Source organism: Bombina bombina, chromosome 12 (genome assembly GCF_027579735.1).
Source record: "Bombina bombina isolate aBomBom1 chromosome 12, aBomBom1.pri, whole genome shotgun sequence".
NCBI classification, from domain to species: Eukaryota; Metazoa; Chordata; class Amphibia; order Anura; family Bombinatoridae; genus Bombina; species Bombina bombina.
This window is the reverse complement of record NC_069510.1, coordinates 113,715,307-113,735,086: the sequence shown is the minus strand read 5'-3', so window position 1 is coordinate 113,735,086 and position 19,780 is coordinate 113,715,307. Positions and strand designations below refer to the sequence as shown.

Here is a 19,780-nt window from a genome sequence, read left to right as displayed (position 1 = left end):
TGTAAACACCTCCGGAGGGAATCTCACTCCTCCAGATGAAAAGTCTGACGACTTAGAAAATCCGCCTCCCAGTTCTCAACACCTGGGATATGGATAGCTGACAGACAAGAGAGAGTCTCTGTCCAGAGAATTATTTTAAGACTGCTAACATCGCTAGGAAACTATGATGTACCTCAGAGTTGCTAACTGAGGCCAAGTCTGAAGAGCATGGAATACCGCTCCCAGTTCCAGAATATACCTTAGCAGGAGGGTCTCCTCCTGAGTCCACTATCCCTGAGCCTTCAGGGAGTTCCAGACTGTATCCCAACCTAAAAGGCTGGCATCTGTTGTAACAATTGTCCCATCTGACCTGCGGAAAGTCATACCCTTGGACAGATGGACCTGAGATAGTCCCCAGAGAAGAGAATCTCTGTTCTCTTGGTCCAGATTTAACAGGAGAACAAATCTGTGTAATCCCGTTCCTCTGACTGAGACTGCATAGTTGCAGCGGTCTGAAATGAAGGCGTGCAAACGGTACTATGTCCCTTGCCACTACCATTAAGCCAATTACATTCATATACTGAGCCACCAAAGGGCGCGGATGGATGAAGAACACAACAGAAATTTAGAAACTTTGACAACCTGGACTCCGTCAAGTAAATTTTCATTTCTACAAAATCTATCAGAAACCCTAGGAGGGAAACCCTTGAGATTGGGGATAGAGAACTCTTCCTGTTCACTTTTCCACCCCTGCGATCTCAGAAATGCCAGTACTACGTCCGTATGAGACTTGGCAACTTGGATGTTTGACGCCTGTATCAGGATGTCGTCTAAATAAGGGGCCACTTCTATGCCCCGCGGCCTAAGAACCGCCAAAGCGACCCCAGAGCCTCTATAAAGATTCTTGGGGCTGTAGTTAACCCTAAAGGAAAGAACTACAAAACTGGTAATGCCTGTTTAAAAAGGCAACCTGAAAAACCGATGGTAATCTTTCTGCATCGTAATGTGAGGATAAGCATCCTTCAAATCCATTGTAGCCCTCTAGTGACTCTCCTGGATCATAGTTAAGATGGTACGAATAGTTTCCAACTTAAATGATGGAATTCTGAGGAATTTGTTTAAGATCTTTAAATCCAAAATAGATTTGAAGGTTCCCTCTCCTTGGGACCCACAAACAGATTTGAGTAAAAACTCTATCCCTGTTCCTCCCCTGGAACTGGATGGGTCTCGTACACAGTGTAAGAATGCCTCTTTCTTTATCTGGTTTGCAGATAACTGTGAAAGGTGAAATCTCCCCTTCTTTGGGGGAAGTTTTGAAATCCAGAAGATATCTCTGGGATATAATTTCCAATGCCCAGGGATCCTGGGCCTCTCTCTCACGTCCACGCCTGGGCGAAAGATGAAAGTCTGCCCCCTACAGGGTCCGTTACCGGATAGGGAGCCGTTCTACCTGCTGTCTTAAGAGGTAGCAGCAGGCTCCTTGGCCTGCTTATCTTTGTTCCAGGTCTGGTTATCACCAGACCGTCCTGGAGTTACGAAAATTAGACTTTTTTGTTCCTGAGGAAGGGCATTACCTTTTCCTCCAGTGATATTAGTAATAATCAAACCAGGCCCGAATAGGGTCTGCCCCTTGAAAGGGAGTTAAGTAGCTTATTTATTAAAGTCACGACAGCTGACCATAATATAAGCCCTAGCGCTGTGCGCGCCAGCATAGTAAAAACAGAATTCTTAGCCGTTAGTTTAGTCAAAAGAAAACAAGGCATCAGAAAAAAAAGGAATTGGCTAGCTTAAGTGCTCTAAGCTTGTCAAGTATTCATTCAATGGAGTCGCTACCTGTAAAGCCTCAACCAGAGACTCAAACCAGAACGCCGCAGCAGCAGTGACAAAAGCAATGCATGCAAGGGGCTACAGGATAAAACCTTGTTGAATAAACATTTTCTAAAAAAGCACAACTGTCCTCGACAGGGCTAGTGATACGCTTAGCTAGAGTAGAAACTCTTCTCTCCACCTTAGGGACCGTCTGCCATAAGTTCCTGTGTGGTGGCATCTGTTAGAAACAGTTTTCTAAAAATAGGAGGGGAAGAGAACGGCACACCTGGTCTATCCCATTCCTTGTTAATAATTTCTGTAAACCTCTTTAGGTATTGAAAGAAACATCAGTACACACCGGCACTGTATAGTATCTATTCAGTCTACACAATTTCTAGTACTGTAATTGTAAACCAGTCATTCAGAGCTGCTAAAACGTCCCTGAGCAACAAGTGGAGGATCTTAAGCATAAATTTTAAATATAGAAATATCGGAATCAGGTTAAATCATCTCCCCTGAATCATAAATATGACCCACTGCATATAGTGAGGCAGTAACAGACATGGTTCTTGACGCATCTGTATGCTCTGTATCTATCCCCAGAGCTATCTCGCTTTCCTTTAATTTCAGGTAGTCTGACTAATACCGCTTCCAGAGTATTATTCATAACCTTCGCCATGTCTTGTAAAGTAAACGCTATAAGCGCCCTTGATGTACTAGGCGCCATTTGAGCGTGAATCCCTGGAGCGGGAGTCGAAGAGTCTGACACGTGGGGAGAGTTAGACGGCATAACTTCCCCCTCGACAGAAACCTCTGATAAAATAAACGCTATGGGCGCCCTTGAACCACTTGGCGCCATTTGAGCGTGAGTCCCTAAAGCGGGAGTCTAAAATGGGGTTCCACCATAGCTTTTAAACATAATGAAAACAGAGCTTCCTCTATGTCAGACATGTTAGAACAGACTAATAATGAGACTAGTAAGCTTGGAAAACACTTTAAATCAAGTTAACAAGCAAATATAAAAAAACGTTACTGTGTCTTTAAGAGAAACAAATTTTGTCAGCATTTGAAAAACATTGTAAAAAGGCAGTAAATCAAACGAAATTTTTACAGTATATGTAATAAGTTCACAGAGCATTGCACCCACATGCAAATGGATGATTAACCCCTTAATGCAAAAAACAGATTAAAAAAAACGACAGACGTTTTTTAACAGGTACAACAAAACTGCCACAGGTACAACAAAACTGAGCTGTGGATTACCTTCCCTATAAACGATTTTGGAAGTCTTTTTAGCCCTTTAGAGATGTCCTGTAGTATTCAAAGGACTGCTGAGGGAATCTGGATGATTCATTTTGTAAATTTAACTGTGCAAAAAAGCTTTAAATTAGATCCCTCCCACTCATATTACAACAGTGGGAAACCTCAGTTAACTGTTGCTATGCAGAAATTAAGCCAGTCATGTGGAAAAATTATGCCCCAATAACCTTATCACCAATGTACCTCAAAAAAACGATTAAACATGCCAGCAAACGTTTTTTAAAACAACCTTCTTTTAAAGAGTATGTATCTCTATTAATAAGCCTGTCTTGCTTTCCCTGCATTAAGGCTTAAATTAGATTATTTCAGTATCAGCAGCATTTTCATAGTCAATTCCATTCCTTAGAAAATTTCTTTACTGCACATACATTAATAAGCCTGCTAACAGTCGCTTTCACTGCATTAAGGCTTTACTTATATTAATTTGATAACAGCAGCATTTTCTTAGTCAATACCATTCCTTAGAAAATAGTTTTACTGCACATACATTAATAAGCCTGCTAACAGTCGCTTTCACTGCATTAAGGCTTTACTTACATTAACTTGGTAATAGCAGCATTTTCTTAGTCAATTCCATTCCTTAGAAAAATATTTTACTGCACATACCTCATTTGCAGGAAAACCCGCACGCTGTCCCCCATCTGAAGTTTACCTCACTCCTCAGAATGTGTGAGAAAACAGCCAGTGGATCTTAGTTACTTCTGCTAAGATCATAGAAAAACGCAGGCAGATTCTTCTTCCAAATACTGCCTGAGAGAAAAACAGCACACTCCGGTGCCATTTAAAAATAACAAACTTTTGATTGAAGAAATAAATTAAGTATAAAACACCACTCCTCTCGCGGACCTCCTTCTATGTTGAGACTTGCAAGAGAATGACTGGATATGGCAGTTAGGGGAGGGGCTATATAGCAAATCTGCTATGGGTGATCTCTTGCAACTTCCTGTTGGGAAGGAGAATATCCCATAAGTAATGGATGATCCGTGGACTGGATACACTTAACAAGAGAAAACTAAATTTATGCTTACCTGATCAATTTATTTATTTCCGGGCATGGAGAGTCCACAACGTCATTCCAATTACTAGTGGGATATTCAACTCCTGGCCAGCAGGAGTAGGCAAAGAGCACCCCAGCAAAGCTGTTAAGTGTAACTTCCCTTACCCATAATCCCCAGTCATTCAGCCAAAGGAAAATGAAAAAGAAGAAACACAAGAGTGAAAAATGTGGCTGAGGTTTACTCAAAATAACTGCAGAAATATAATTAAAAAGAGGGCGGGGTTGTGGACTCTCCATGCCCGGAAAGAAAGAAATTTTATCAGGTAAGCATAAATTTTGTTTTCTTTCCTATGGCATGGAGAGCCCACAACATCATTCCAATTACTAGTGGGAACTAATACCCAACCTAGAGGACACGGAATGAACAGGTAGGGAGAACAAGGCAGGAGGACCTAAACAGAAGGCACCACTGCTTGAAGAACCTTTCTCCAAAAGAGGCCTCAGCCGAGGCAAAAGTATCAAATTTGTAGAAATTGGAAAAAGTATGCAAAGAGGACCATGTTGCCGCCTTGCAAATCTGTTCCACAGAAGCTTCATTTTTGAAAGCCCAAGAAGAGGAGACAGCCCTAGTGGAATGAGCTGTAATTCTCTCAAGGGGCTGCTGTCCAGCAGTCTCATGAGCAAAACCTACATACTTCTTAACCAGAGGGAAAGAGCAGTAGAAGTGGCCTTCTGACCCATACGCTTTCCTGAGAAAACAACAAATAGGGCAGAAAATTGCCAAAAATCTTTAGTAGCTTGTAGGTAAAACTTAGAGCACGCACCACATCTAAGTTATGGATCGTTTCTTATGGGAAGAAGGATTAGGACAAAAAGAAGGAACAACAATTTCCTGATTAATGTTTCGATCCGACACAACCTTGGGTACAAAACCCAATTAAGTACGAAGGACAGCCTTAGCTGCATGAAAAATAAGGAACGGGGAAATCACACGGCAGAGCTGAAAGCTCAGAAACTCTGCGAGCGGAAGAAATAGCAAGAAGCAACAAAACCTTCCAAGATAACAATTTTATATCAACAACATGGAGGAATAAACCCTGAATTAGAAGGTCCTTCCTCAGAGGTAACCTCCAAGGAGGTACAGATGACATCCTTACCAGATCCACAAACCGGATTTTGCGAGGCCATGCAGGAGCTATTAGAATTACTGATGCTCTCTCCTGTTTGATACGAGCAATGACACGTAGAAGGAGAGCAAACGGAGGAAACAGATACGCCAGAGAGAAGATCCAAGGAACCGCTAGAGCATCTATCAGAGCGACCTGATGATCCCTTGACCTTGAACTGTACTTTGGAACCTTGGCGTTTTGACGGGACGCCATCAGATCCAACTCTAGAACCCCCCACCTGAGGGCTATCCAAGAAAACACTTCCAGATGGAGAGCCCACTCCCCGGACTGTAAAGTCTGTCTGCTCAGAAAATCCGCCTCCCAGTTGTCCACTCCTGGAATGTGAATGGCGGATAGGAAACAATTGTGAGCTTCCGCCCACTTCAGAATGCGAGTCACCTCCTTCATAGCCAAGGAACTCTGAGTTCCTCCCCGGTGGTTGATGTAAGCCACTGAGGTGATGTTGTCCAATTGGAATCTGATAAAACGGACTAAAGATACTTGAGGCCAAGCTACCAAGGCATTGAAAATTGCTCTCAACTCCAACTTTATGGGGAGAGAAGACTCCTCCCGAGTCCACAGGCCCTGAGCTTTTAGAGAGCCCCAAACTGCTCCCCAGCCTAATAGGCAGGCATCTGTAATCACAATCCCCCAGGAGGATCTCAGGAAGCAAGTGCCCCGAGCCAGGTTTTCCTGAGAAATCCACCACGAGAGAATCTCTTGTTAGGGGATCCAGATCTATCCTCTGCGATAAATCTGAATGGTCTCCGTTCCACTGACTGAGCATTCATACTTGCAGAAGTCTCAGATGGGACCGAGCAAAAGGAATGATGTCCATGGAAGCCACCATCAGATCAATCACCTCCATGCATTGAGCCACTAATGGACGAAAAGCAGACTGGAGAGAAAGGCAAGAAGCAATAATTCTTGATATTCTGACGTCCGTCAGGAAACTCTTCATGGACAGGGAATCTATGATTGTCCCTAGGAAACACACTCTTGTAGCTGGAACTAAAGAACTCTTTTCCAGATTCACATAGAAAAAACAACATCTCTTTATGAGATTTTGCTAGTAGAAAAGATGACGCCTGAACCAAGATGTTGTCTAGATAAGGCGCCACAGCAATTCCCTGGGATCTGATCACAGCCAATAGAGCTCCCAGAACCTTTGTGAATATCCTGGGAGCTGTAGCAAGACCAAACGGAATTTGTTGAGGCACTTTAAGTCTAGGATTGGACGGAAAGTTCCCTCTTTTTTTGGGAACCACAAATAGATTTGAATAGAATCCTAGACCTTGTTCCTCTAGAGGGACTGGTAGAATAACTCCCAGGAAGGAAAGAGCCTCTACGCAATTTAAGAAGGCCTCCCTCTTTACCTGGTTTGAGGATAGTCTTGATAGGAGAAATCTGACCCTCGGAGGGAGAGACTTGAATCCTATTTTGTAACCCTGGGATACTATGTCCACAGCCCACGGATCTGGGACATCGAGTATCCAAGCCTGACGAAACAAAGAAAGTCTGCCCCCAACCTGATCCAAAATCGGATCGGGGCAAGTCCTCGGATCGGGGGCGGATCCTTCATGCTGATTTAGAGTCAGTAAAAGGTTTCTTGTTTTGTTTTCCCTTATTTCAAGGCTGGCTGGACTTCCAAGAGGACTTGAATTGGTCTGGTTTGGAAGAAGAGGAGGAAGACTTCTGTCCTTTAAAGTTGCGAAAGGAACAAAATTAGAAGTCTGATGACCCTTAGGTCTATTCTTCTTATCCTGAGGTAGGAAAGATCCCTTTCCACCTATAATCTTTTAAATGATTTCCCCCAGACCAGGACTGAATAGAGTTTTACCTATATAAGGTAAAGCCAAAAGCTTGGCCTTTGAAGAAACATCAGCCCACCAAGATTTTAACCACAGAGCTCTACGAGCAAAGACAGTGAAGCTAGACATCTTAGCTCCCAGTCTAATTACCTGCATGTTCGCATCGCAGATAAAGGTATTGGCTAATTAAAGAGCCTTGATCCTATCTTGGATCTCCTCAATCGTAGTCTCCTCTGAGATCAGATCAGACAGGGCATCGCACCAAAAAGATGCTGCTCCCGCAACTGTAGCAATACTTGCCGCAGGATGCCACTGTAATCCTTGATGGATGTACATCTTCTTTAAGTAAGCCTCCAGCTTCTTATCCATTGAATCCTTAAAGGAAAAAATATCCTCTATAACACAACAACAACTACAACAACAACAACTAGCGCCTTTCTCCCAGTGGGACTCAAAGAGCTTTTTCAGCACTCGCTCTCGGAATTAACCAAATTAGCAGCAATAGTAATAGTTGTTATAATTACCCAATTTAATGGTACTCATTTTATCGACCTCGGAAGGATGAAGGGCTGAGTCGGCCCTGCCGGGATTTGAAGCTGTGACCTTGGATCTTTTAAACAGGCTTTTTTCTAGTCAAGGGCACTTACCAACTGAGCTACCTCACCTGCTTCTATAGGAATGGTAGTTCTCTTAGCTGGAGTGGAGATAGCTCCTTCTACTTTAGGCACAGTGCGTGATGAGTCACGAATGGAGTCAGCAACAGGAAACATCTTTTTAAAAACAGAAGAAGGGGAAAAAAGGAACCTCTAGCTTATCCCATTCCTAAGCTATAATTTCAGACATCTTGTCTGAAACAGGAAAAGCATCCTCAAAAGAGGGAGAATCATAAACTCTGTTAAGCTTAGAAGACTTTTTAGGGTTGACAGCAACCAAAGGTTCAGAGTCATCTAAGGTAGCTAGAACCTCCTCCAGTAGTAACCGGAGATGTTCAAGCTTAAATCTGAAATTAACGTCTTCAGATTCACAATATGTTTCTCCCATAGTCTGAGATTTCACCTTCAGAAGCTACTGACGTATCCTCCTCAGACATCTGTGAAAGGTTGACCAACACAGATTTAGAGTCAGAAACCTTGCTAGCAGACGAATGTTTAGATTTCCTCTTACGCTTACCCGAAGTAGGGAAAGCAGACAAAGCCACAGATACTGCAGAAGTAAATTGAGCGGCAAAATTCCCAGGTAAATAAACACCCCCAGGGGGTTGACAGGACACAGAGGGAACAGTATGAGAAACAACTAAGGCTTGGGACGTTTGAAGAGAAAGCTGAGGTATGTCATGCACAGCATTATCCTGAGAGACACTTGGCTCAGAAGGGAGTAACTTGTCTTTAAATTTTAAAGTTTTAGATAAACATGATGAACAGAATTGCAAAGGAAGGACAATTTGTGCCTCTAAACAAACTAAACATTTATCCATGGAATTAGATTGATCCTGTTCTGAGTCCATAGCTACAGAATCAAATCTCACTAAAAAAGGAGCTAATTATAATGCAGAGAATGATAATTTTAACCCCAAAAAACAATAAAGCCCCAAATTTTTAGCAGACTTTAACATACAGCTCAAAAGAAAAAAGTCCCTTAAGGAGCAAACTCAGTCTGCCTGAGGCTCCTACTGTAACCGGATTGATTATCCCACTAATAAGAGGAAGCAAGACTCTCCAGACGAGATCTTCTCCTCTTTAAGAAGTTCCCTCTTTTGCAGACGATCGTGAGAAAAGCAGCAAGCCGACAGAGACACACCAAGCTCCGCTCCGTAATTACGTGAGCAGCAAGCAAAAGTGAAACTGCGCCACTAGTAAAAGCGCACGAAACACAAACAGTTCTAAATAATAAAATCTTTTGAGTATGCTCATTAAAATTTTCCTCATAAACTATATTTTGCTTATCCCACTAATACTCTCTACAATATAAGGGGGTATTAAAAATCCCTTAGGTCCCTTGAGCCAAGCAAACTCTTTATTAACCCCTTAAAATTCTCACTGTGTGTGTAAAATAAATGTATAATCTTTTAACACAAAAAGTGCAAATAATGCTGCCCAAATTGTACCCATAATATATAAGGATAACTATTTCCCAGAATATATACACTTGAGGGATAACCTCAAAAGTGCTGATCTTCAGTACATAGAAGGCAAAGGGCACTTGCCTGTGGATCCAGCTGCAGGGCAGATAACAGCTACTAAGGTGTGACCGGTACTCTACTCCCTATCAGGGACCTGTAGTAAAAGAAAGAACAGAGTAACCAACCCTGGCATTCTGTAAAGGGGTAGCAAAGTGTTAGAAGTAAAGCAAAGACCACCTTGCCGCCTTCTAACTGCTAAAAGCCACCACTACTCTTACTAAAGAGTTTGACGTGGACACAGCTTGACCCCAATCCTTGCTTGCAGGGAAAAGTACCCATAAAAGGATTAAATATCTTCAGACACCAACTTCGCACATCCTCCATTGACAAAGGCAAAGAGAATGACTGGGGATTATGGGTAAGGGAAGTTACACTTAACAGCTTTGCTGGGGCGCACTTTGCCTCCTCCTGCTGGGCAGGAGTTGAATATCCCACTAGTAATTGGAATGACGTTGTGGATTCTCCATGCCATAGAAAAGAAATATATTTTAAGAGAACACAAAGTAAAACCAAAAACAAAACTAAATTTACAAACCTGTTCTATCATAAAATCTACAAAAAAAAAATAACATTCCTTAGTACTGAGTCAACACTAACCTAAACTATATGAACTAATTAGATGCTTTAAGAGGCTGGTGCTAACAAGGGAGAGGAAAAGATTGCAAGCAAATATATTAAAGGAACATAAAACCCACATTTCTTTTCTTTCGTGAATCAGACAGAACATACAATTTTAAACAGCATTCCAGTTTGCTTCTATTATTACATTTGCTTCATTCTCTTGATATCCTTTGTTGGAGGAGCAGCAATGCACTACTGGGAGATAGCTGTACACATCAGGTGACAAAATCATATATGTGCATGCACCTATCAGCAGTTCGCTTCTAGTAGTGCACAGCTGTTCTGGAGCATACCTAGGTATTCTTTCCAACAAAGTAAATTGGAAAGTTGTTTAAAAATGTATGCTCTGTCTGAACCATGAAAGATAACATTTGTATTTCATAATCCTTGTAAAGATATTTGACCATCCAAATAAAAGAACCAGTATGGGCCGTATTATCTTCTTATCATTATTATTATTATATATCCTTTGTTGAAGGAGCAGTGATGCACTATTGGCAGCTAGCTGAAAGCCAATGACGAGGCGTATATGTGCAGTCACCAATCGGCAGCGTCTGAGCCTACTTAGGTATACTTTTCAACAAAGGATACAAAGAGAACTGAACAAATTAGATACATTAATTGGAAAGGTTTTTAAAATTGCATGCTCTGTCCAATTCATGAAAGAAACAAATTGGGTTTCATGGTTCTTTAAGGGACGGAATACCCCATAATTGTAATTTGTATTATTATTTTTTACATTAAGACAGCTTTCAGTTTCAACTAGCTATTTATTCACAGAATTCAGAAATTATTTTAAAATTAACCAAAATAGAAAAAAATAAAAATAAACTGTATAACCAATCATTTTAAGGTCATTTACTGCAGCTATATCTAAAATTATGCAATGGATATCTCTCAATTGGTATAGCAGAACTACCCAAATTCTCAAAATTAACCCCCAAACTATACATATTTTTAAAGTAGACAACCCAAGGTTATCTAGGCCTATTTTGGTATATTTTAAGCACCTGGCTGTCAAATACAATCATATTAAAAAAATTGGTAACTTTTTGCAAATGTTGGGTTTCTCACTAAAATTATTTACATACAACTACTGCAGCCATATGACAAATGGTTGTAAAAGCTTATCTGATCTCCTTTAATCAGTTAAAGGGATATGAAACCCAACATTTTTTTTATTTATGATTCAAATAGACCATACAATTTTAAACTACTTTCAATTTACTTCTATGATCTAATCTGCTTTGTTCTCTTGGTATCCTTAGTTTAAAAGCATAGCTGGGTAGGCCAAAGAGCTGGGAGCTAGCTGCTGTTTGGTGGCTGCACGTATATGCCTCCTGTCATTGGCTTACTGTTCATCTAGCTCCCAGCATTGCATTGCTGGTGAGTCAAACTCCCACTATATACATGTAGCACTGTGTCACACTCAGTATGAATTTGTGCTAGTGAGTCACACTCACCCTATATACATGTATCACTGAGTCACACTCACTCAATGATTTTGTGCTGGTGAGTCACTCTCACATTATATACATGTACCACTGGGTCACACTCACTCTATGAATTTGTGCTGGTGAGTCACACTCACACTATATACATGTACCTCTGAGTCACACTCACTCTGTGAATTTGTGCTGGTGAGTCAGAAACACACTATATACATGTACCACTGGGTCACACTCACTCTATGATTTGGTGCTGGTGAGTCACACTCACACTATATACATGTACTACTGGGTCACACTCACTCTATGAATGTGTGCTGGTGAGTCACACTCACACTATATACATGTACCACTGGGTCACACTCACTCTATGTATTTGTGCTGGTGAATGACACTCTCACTATATACAAGTACCACTGGGTCACACTCACACTATATAAATGTACCACTGGGTCACACGCACTCTATGAACATGTACCTGTGGGTGACACTCACCCTATGAATGTGTACTGAGGTGGGGCCTGTTTCGAACGACTCAACACACGGATGTCACAAATGGCCGCTTCGGTTGAATCTCGAGGAATAAACTTTATACACAAGCGCTTTTTTCTGAATGCAACTTCCTCTGTGTGGAGAATGCAGAAAGTGAGTGCAAGCTGGTATTCTGCCACCCTGGTAAGTTTGTGTAGACGGGTAACTTACGTGTGTCCACAGTTTCTTGAATTGGAATAAACCCAACTGGCAAAGTGTCTTTAATATCGATCAGTTTCATGTCAACAAGAACGTTACCTAAATGGCTCTGTGGAAAACAAAGGGAAGATATAATAGTCACAAAAAGAGACATAACACATACAGAGTCAAACAAAGGAAAGAAAGAGAGAACAGAGGTATATACAGCACGGCAGCAATACAGAGAATGATACAAAGGAAGCAGAAACAAGGGATTGAGTGAAAGAAAAGTGTCATTATTTGTGAGATAAATAAAAAAACATAATTTATGTAAGAACTTACCTGATAAATTAATTTCTTTTATATTGGCAAGAGTCCATGAGCTAGTGACGTATGGGATATACAATCCTAACAGAAGGGGCAAAGTTTCCCAAACCTCAAAATGCCTATAAATACATCCCTCACCACACCCACAATTCAGTTTAACGAATAGCCAAGAAGTGGGGAGATAAAGAAAGGAGTAAAAAGCATCAACAAAGGAATTTGGAAATAATTGTGCTTTATACAAAAAAAAAAAAAAAAAAAGGGGGTGGGCCTCATGGACGCTTGCCAATACGAAAGAAATGAATTTATCAGGTAAGTTCTTACATAAATTATGTTTTCTTTCATGTAATTGGCAAGAGTCCATGAGCTAGTGACGTATGGGATAGCAATACCCAAGATGTGGAACTCCACGCAAGAGTCACTAGAGAGGGAGGGATAAAAATAAAAACAGCCATTTTCCGCTGAAAAAAATAATCCACAACCCAAAATATAAGTTAATTCTCATAAATGTGAGGAAAAAACGAAACTGCTGCCTGAAGAACTTTTCTACCAAAAACTGCTTCCGAAGAAGCAAGTACATCAAAAACAGAATTTATGCTTACCTGATAAATTACTTTCTCCAACATTGGTGTGTCCGGTCCACGGCGTCATCCATTACTTGTAGGAACTACCCCCAAGGGGAAGGTTCCACATTTCTCACTTATCTTCAAACCAAATAAGTAGACAGGCATTCTTACATTGTGTAGAAGACCTGTTAAAGATGGGAGTGATACACCCAGTTCCAACTGTGGAACAAGGTCAGGGGTTTTTACTCAAATCTGTTTGTAGTTCCCAAAGAAGAGGGAACTTTCAGACCAATTCTGGATTTAAAATTCTAAACAAATTTCTCAGAGTTCCATCGTTCAAAATGGAAACCATTCAAACAATTTTACCTACAATCCAGGAGGGTCAATATATGACTACCGTGGATTTAAAGGATGCGTATCTACATATTGCTATCCACAAAGATCATCATCAGTTCCTAAGGTTCGCCTTTCTGGACAAACATTATCAGTTCGTGGCTCTCCCATTCGGACTAGCCACTGCTCCAGAATTTTCACAAAGGTGCTCGGGTCCCTTCTAGCGGTTCTAAGACCAAGGGGCATTGCAGTGGCACCTTATCTGGACGACATTCTAATTCAAGCGTTGTCTCTTTCCAAGGCAAAGGCTCATACAGACATTGTTCTAGCCTTTCTCAGATCTCACGGGTGGAAGGTGAACGTAGAAAAGAGTTCCCTGTCTCCGTCGACAAGAGTTCCCTTTTTGGGAACAATAATAGATTCTTTTGAAATGAAGATCTTCCTGACAGAAGTCAGAAAGTCAAAGCTTCTAAACGCTTGTCAAGTTCTTCTCTCTATTCTGCAGCCTTCCATAGCTCAGTGCATGGAAGTAGTAGGGTTGATGGTTGCAGCAATGGACATAGTTCCTTTTGCTCAAATTCATCTAAGACCATTACAACTGTGCATGCTCCAGTAGACAGGATCACCTGTCTCAGGGAATGAGTTTCTGCAGACCAAAGTGGGTCATTGTCACGACCGACGCCAGTCTATCAGGCTGGGGCGCGGTCTGGGATTCCCTGAAAACTCAGGGTTTATGGTCTCGGGAAGAGTCTCTTCTCCCGATCAACATCCTGGAACTGAGAGCGATATTCAATGCTCTCTGGGCTTGGCCTCATCTAGTGAAGGCCGGATACATAAGATTCCAGTCAGATATCATGACGACTGTAGCTTACATCAACCATCAGGGAGGAACAAGGAGTTCCTTGGCGATGAGAGAGGTATCCAAGATCATCAAATGGGCGGAGGATCACTCCTGCCACCTATCTGCAATCCACATCCCAGGAGTAGACAACTGGGAGGCGGATTATCTGAGTCGTCAGATTTTCTATCCGGGGGAGTGGGAACTCCACCCGGAAGTGTTTGCCCAGTTGACTCAATTATGGGGCATTCCAGACATGGATCTGATGGCGTCTCGTCAGAACTTCAAGGTTCCTTGCTACGGGTCCAGATCCAGGGATCCCAAGGCCACTCTAGTGGATGCATTAGTGGCGCCTTGGTCGTTCAACCTAGCTTAAATGTATGCAAAGAAGACCAAGTAGCAGATTTTCAAATCTGATCAACTGAAGCTTCATTCTTAAAAGCTCAGGAAGTGGAAACTGATCTAGTAGAATGAGCTGTAATTCTCTGAGGCGGGGCTTTACCCGACTCCAAATAGGCTTGATGAATCAAAAGTTTTAACAACGAAGCCAAGGAAACAGCAGAAGCCTTCTGACCTTTCCTGGAACCAGAAAAGATAACAAATAGACTAGAAGTCTTCCTGAAATCTTTAGTAGCTTCAACATAATATTTCAAAGCTCTCACCACATCCAAAGAATGTAAAGATCTTTCCAAAGAATTCTTAGGATTAGGATACAAAGAAGGGACAACAATTTCTCTACTAATGTTGTTAGAATTTACAACCTTAGGCAGAGATTTAAATGAAGTCCGAAAAACTGCCTTATCCTGATGAAAAATCAGAAAAGGTGATTCACAAGAGAGAGTGGATAATTCAGAAACTCTTCTAGCAGAAGAGATGGCCAAAAGAAACAACACTTTCCAAGAAAGCACTAAGCGTTCAATTTCCATACCTTCAAATTTAATGATTTGAGATCCTGATGGAAAAACGGACCTTGAGATAGAAGGTCTGGCCTTAATGGAAGTGGCCAAGGTTGGCAACTGGACATCCGAACAAGATCTGCATACCAAATCTTGTGAGGCCATGCTGGGGCCACCAGCAGCACAAATGATTGCTCCATGATGATTTTGGAGATCACTCTTGGAAAAAGAACTAGAGGCGGGAAAATATAAGCAGGTTGATAACACCAAGGAAGTGTCAATGCATCCACTGCTTCCGCCTGAGGATCCCTGGACCTGGACAGGTACCTGGGAAGTTTTTTGTTTAGATGAGATGCCATCGGATCTATTTCTGGAAGCCCCCACATCTGAACAATTTGAGAAAACACATCTGGGTGGAGAGACTTTTCTCCCAGATGTAAAGTCTGACGACTGAGGTAATCCGCTTCCCAATTGTCTATACCTGAGATATGAACTGCAGAAATTAGACAGGAGCTGGATTCCGCCAAACAAGTATTTGAGATACTTATTTCATAGCTTATGGACTGTGAGTCCCACCCTGATGATTGACATATGCCACAGTTGTGATATTGTCTGTCTGAAAACAAATGAACGGTTCTCTTCAACAGAGGCCAAGACTGAAGGGCTCTGAAAATCGCACAGAGTTAAAAAATATTGATTGGTAATCTCGCCTCTTGAGATTTCCAAACCCGTTATGCTGCCAGAGATCCCCAAACAGCTCCCCAACCTGAAAGACTTGCATCTGTTGTGATCACAGTCCAGGTTGGACGAACGAAAGAGGCCCCTAAAATTATAAGATGGTGATCTAACCACCAAGTCAGAGAAAGTGTAACATTGGGATTTAAGGATATTAATTGCGATATCCTTGAATAATCCCTGCACCATTGGTTCAGCATACAAAGCTGGAGAGGACTTATATGAAAACGAGTAAAGGGGATCGCGTCCGATGCTGCAGTCATGAGACCTAAAACTTCCATGCACATAGCTACTGAAGGGAATGACTGAGACTGAAGGTTCTGACAGGCTGCAACCAATTTCAAACGTCTCTTGTCTGTTCGAGACAATACTCTGAATCCAATGATTTTGGACCGAATTGATCCAAACATCTTTGAAATATTTTAATATGCCCCCTACCAGCTTAGCTGGAATGAGGGCCGCACCTTTATGCGGACTTGGGTGCTGGTTTTGATCTCTTAAATGGCTTGGATTTATTCCAATTTGAAGAAGGCTTCCAATTGGAAGCAGATTCCTTAGGGGAAGGATTAGGTTTATGTTCCTTATTTTGTCGAAAGGAACGAAAACGGTTAGAAGCTTTAGATTTACCCTTAGGTCTTTTATCCTGAGGCAAAAAAACTCCCTTCCCCCCAGTGACAGTTGAAATTATTGAATCCAACTGAGAACCAAATAATTTATTACCTTGGATAGAAAGACATAGATTTAACATCAATTTTGATATAAAAAATGGCATCACAAATGAAATTATTAGCATGTTGAATCAACTTAACTTAATGCTAGACAAATCATGATTCGATACTTGTTGTGCTAAAGTTTCCAACCAAAAAGTTGAAGCAGCTGCAACAACAGCCAAAGAAATTGCAGGCCTAAGAAGATGACCTGAATATAAATAAGCTTTCCTTAGATAAGACTCAAGTTTCCTATCTAAAGAATCTTTAAAATAAGTTCTATCCTCCGTAGGAATAGTAGTACGTGTAGCAAGAGTAGAGATAGCCCCATCAACTTTGGGGATCTTTTCCCAAAACTCCAATCTAACTGCTGGCAAAGGATACAATTTTTTAAACCTTGAAGAAGGAATAAAAGAAGTACCAGGCCTATTCCATTCTTTAGAAATCATATCAGAAATAGCTTCAGGAACTAGAAAAACCTCTGGAATAACCACAGCAGGTTTATAAACAGAATTTAAACGTTTACTAGTTTTAATATCAAGAGGACTAGTTTCCTCCATATCTAATGTAATCAACACTTCCTTTAACAAAGAACGAATATACTCAATTTTAAATAAATAAGAGGATTTGTCAGTGTCAATATCTGAGGCAGGATCTTCTGAATCAGATAGATCCTCGCCAGAGACGGATAATTCAGTATGTTGCTGGTCATTTGAAATTTCATCAACCTTATGAGAAGTTTTAAATGACCTTTTACGTTTATTAGAAGGCGGAATGGCAGACAAAGCCTTCTGAATAGAATCAGCAATACATTCTTTTAAATTCACAGGTATATCTTGTGCATTAGATGTTGAGGGAACAGCAACAGGTAATGAACTACTACTGATAGATACATTCTCTGCATGTAAAAGTTTATCATGACAACTATTACAAACCACAGCTGGAGGTATAACCCCCACAAGTTTACAACAAATGCACTTAGCTTTGGTAGAGCTGTTATCAGGCCGCAGGGTTCCATCAGTGATTTCTGAGACAGGATCAGATTGAGACATCTTGCAAAGGTAAGAGAAAAATACAACATATAAAGCAAAATTATCAATTTCCTTATATGGCAGTTTCAGGAATGGGAAAAAATGCAAACAGCATAGCCCTCTGACATATAAAAAAAACAGGAGGCAAATAGAAATGGGGTCTTAAATCAAGAAAATAATTGGCTCCAAGTATGACGCACAACAAACAGAAAAATATTTTTTGGCGCCAAAACTAAGACGCCGGAAATGACGAATTTGCGTCAATGAACGTAACTTTGTGCAAAAAAAATTTTGCGCCAAGAATGACATAATAAACTCTGGCATCTTGCGCCCTTGCGAGCCTAATTCTGCCCGCGAATTTAAAAGACAGTCAATTGGAAAAAGAGACTATACCCCAGGTAAGAATTTTTTATTTTCCTAAAAAAACATAATTTATGTAAGAACTTACCTGATAAATTCATTTCTTTCATATTAGCAAGAGTCCATGAGCTAGTGACGTATGGGATATACATTCCTACTAGGAGGGGCAAAGTTTCCCAAACCTCAAAATGCCTATAAATACACCCCTCACCACACTTACAAATCAGTTTAACGCATAGCCAAGAAGTGGGGTGATAAGACAAAAGTGCGAAAGCATAAAAAATAAGGAATTAGAATAATTGTGCTTTATAAAAAAAAATCATAACCACTACAAAAAAGGGTGGGCCTCATGGACTCTTGCTAATATGAAAGAAATGAATCAGGTAAGTTCTTACATAAATTATGTTTTCTTTCATGTAATTAGCAAGAGTCCATGAGCTAGTGACGTATGGGATAATGTATACCCAAGATGTGGATCTTCCATGCAAGAGTCACTAGAGAGGGAGGGATAAAATAAAGACAGCCAATTCCGCTGAAAATAATCCACACCCAAAATAAAGTTTAAATCTTATAATGAAAAAAAACCTGAAATTATAAGCAGAAGAATCAAACTGAAACAGCTGCCTGAAGAACTTTTCTACCAAAAACTGCTTCAGAAGAAGAAAACACATCAAAATGGTAGAATTTAGTAAAATTATGCAAAGAAGACCAAGTTGCTGCTTTGCAAATCTGATCAACCGAAGCTTCATTCCTAAACGCCCAGGAAGTAGAAACTGACCTAGTAGAATGAGCTGTAATCCTTTGAGGGGGAGTTTTACCCGACTCGACATAAGCATGATGAATTAAAGATTTCAACCAAGACGCCAAAGAAATGGCAGAGGCCTTCTGACTTTTCCTAGAACCGGAAAAGATAACAAATAGACTAGAAGTCTTTCGGACATTCTTAGTAGCTTCAACATAATATTTCAAAGCTCTAACTACATCCAAAGAATGCAATGATCTCTCCTTAGAATTCTTAGGATTAGGACACAATGAAGGAACCACAATTTCTCTACTAATGTTGTTAGAATTCACAACCTTAGGTAAAAATTTAAAAGAAGTTTGCAACACCGCCTTATCCTGATGAAGAATCAGAAAAGGAGACTCACAAGAAAGAGCAGATAATTCAGAAACTCTTCTAGCCGAAGAGATGGCCAAAAGAAACAAAACTTTCCAAGAAAGTAATTTAATGTCCAGTGAAAGCATAGGTTCAAACGGAGGAGCTTGAAGAGCCCCCAGAACCAAATTCAAACTCCAAGGAGGAGAAATTGACTTAATAACAGGTTTTATACGAACCAAAGCTTGTACAAAACAATGAATATCAGGAAGATTAGCAATCTTTCTGTGAAAAAGAACAGAAAGAGCAGAGATTTGTCCTTTCAAGGAACTTGCAGACAAACCTTTATCCAAACCATCCTGAAGAAACTGTAAAATTCTCGAAATTCTAAAAGAATGCCAGGAAAAACGATGAGAAAGACAACAAGAAATGTAAATCTTCCAGACTCGATAATATATCTTCCTAGATACAGATTTACGAGCCTGTAACATAGTATTAATCACAGAGTCAGAGAAACCTCTTTGACTGAGAATCAAGCGTTCAATCTCCATACCTTCAAATTTAAGGATTTGAGATCCTGATGGAAAAAAGGACCTTGCGACAGAAGGTCTGGTCTTAACGGAAGAGTCCACGGTTGGCAAGTGGCCATCCGGACAAGATCCGCATACCAAAACCTGTGAGGCCATGCTGGAGCCACCAGCAGAACAAACAAGCATTCCTTCAGAATCTTGGAGATTACTCTTGGAAGAAGAACTAGAGGCGGAAAGATATAGGCAGGATGATACTTCCAAGGAAGTGACAATGCATCCACTGCTTCCGCCTGAGGATCCCTGGATCTGGACAGATACCTGGGAAGCTTCTTGTTTAGATGAGAAGCCATCAGATCTATTTC

The 19,780-nt window shown here is 40.8% G+C and overlaps 1 protein-coding gene across 2 annotated transcripts in view; it reads right to left on the bottom strand.

Moving 5' to 3' along the window:
* Positions 1-19,780, bottom strand: part of MVB12B (multivesicular body subunit 12B) — a 313,295-nt gene that overhangs the window by 213,157 nt on the left and 80,358 nt on the right. For both annotated transcript variants that reach the window (XM_053695604.1, XM_053695603.1), the window contains exons 4-5: positions 12,036-12,132; positions 11,829-11,958 (exon numbers count right to left, since the gene is read on the bottom strand). In XM_053695604.1, coding sequence (XP_053551579.1) covers positions 11,829-11,958; positions 12,036-12,132 — 227 coding nt within the window. The remainder of the gene's footprint in view (positions 1-11,828; positions 11,959-12,035; positions 12,133-19,780) is intronic.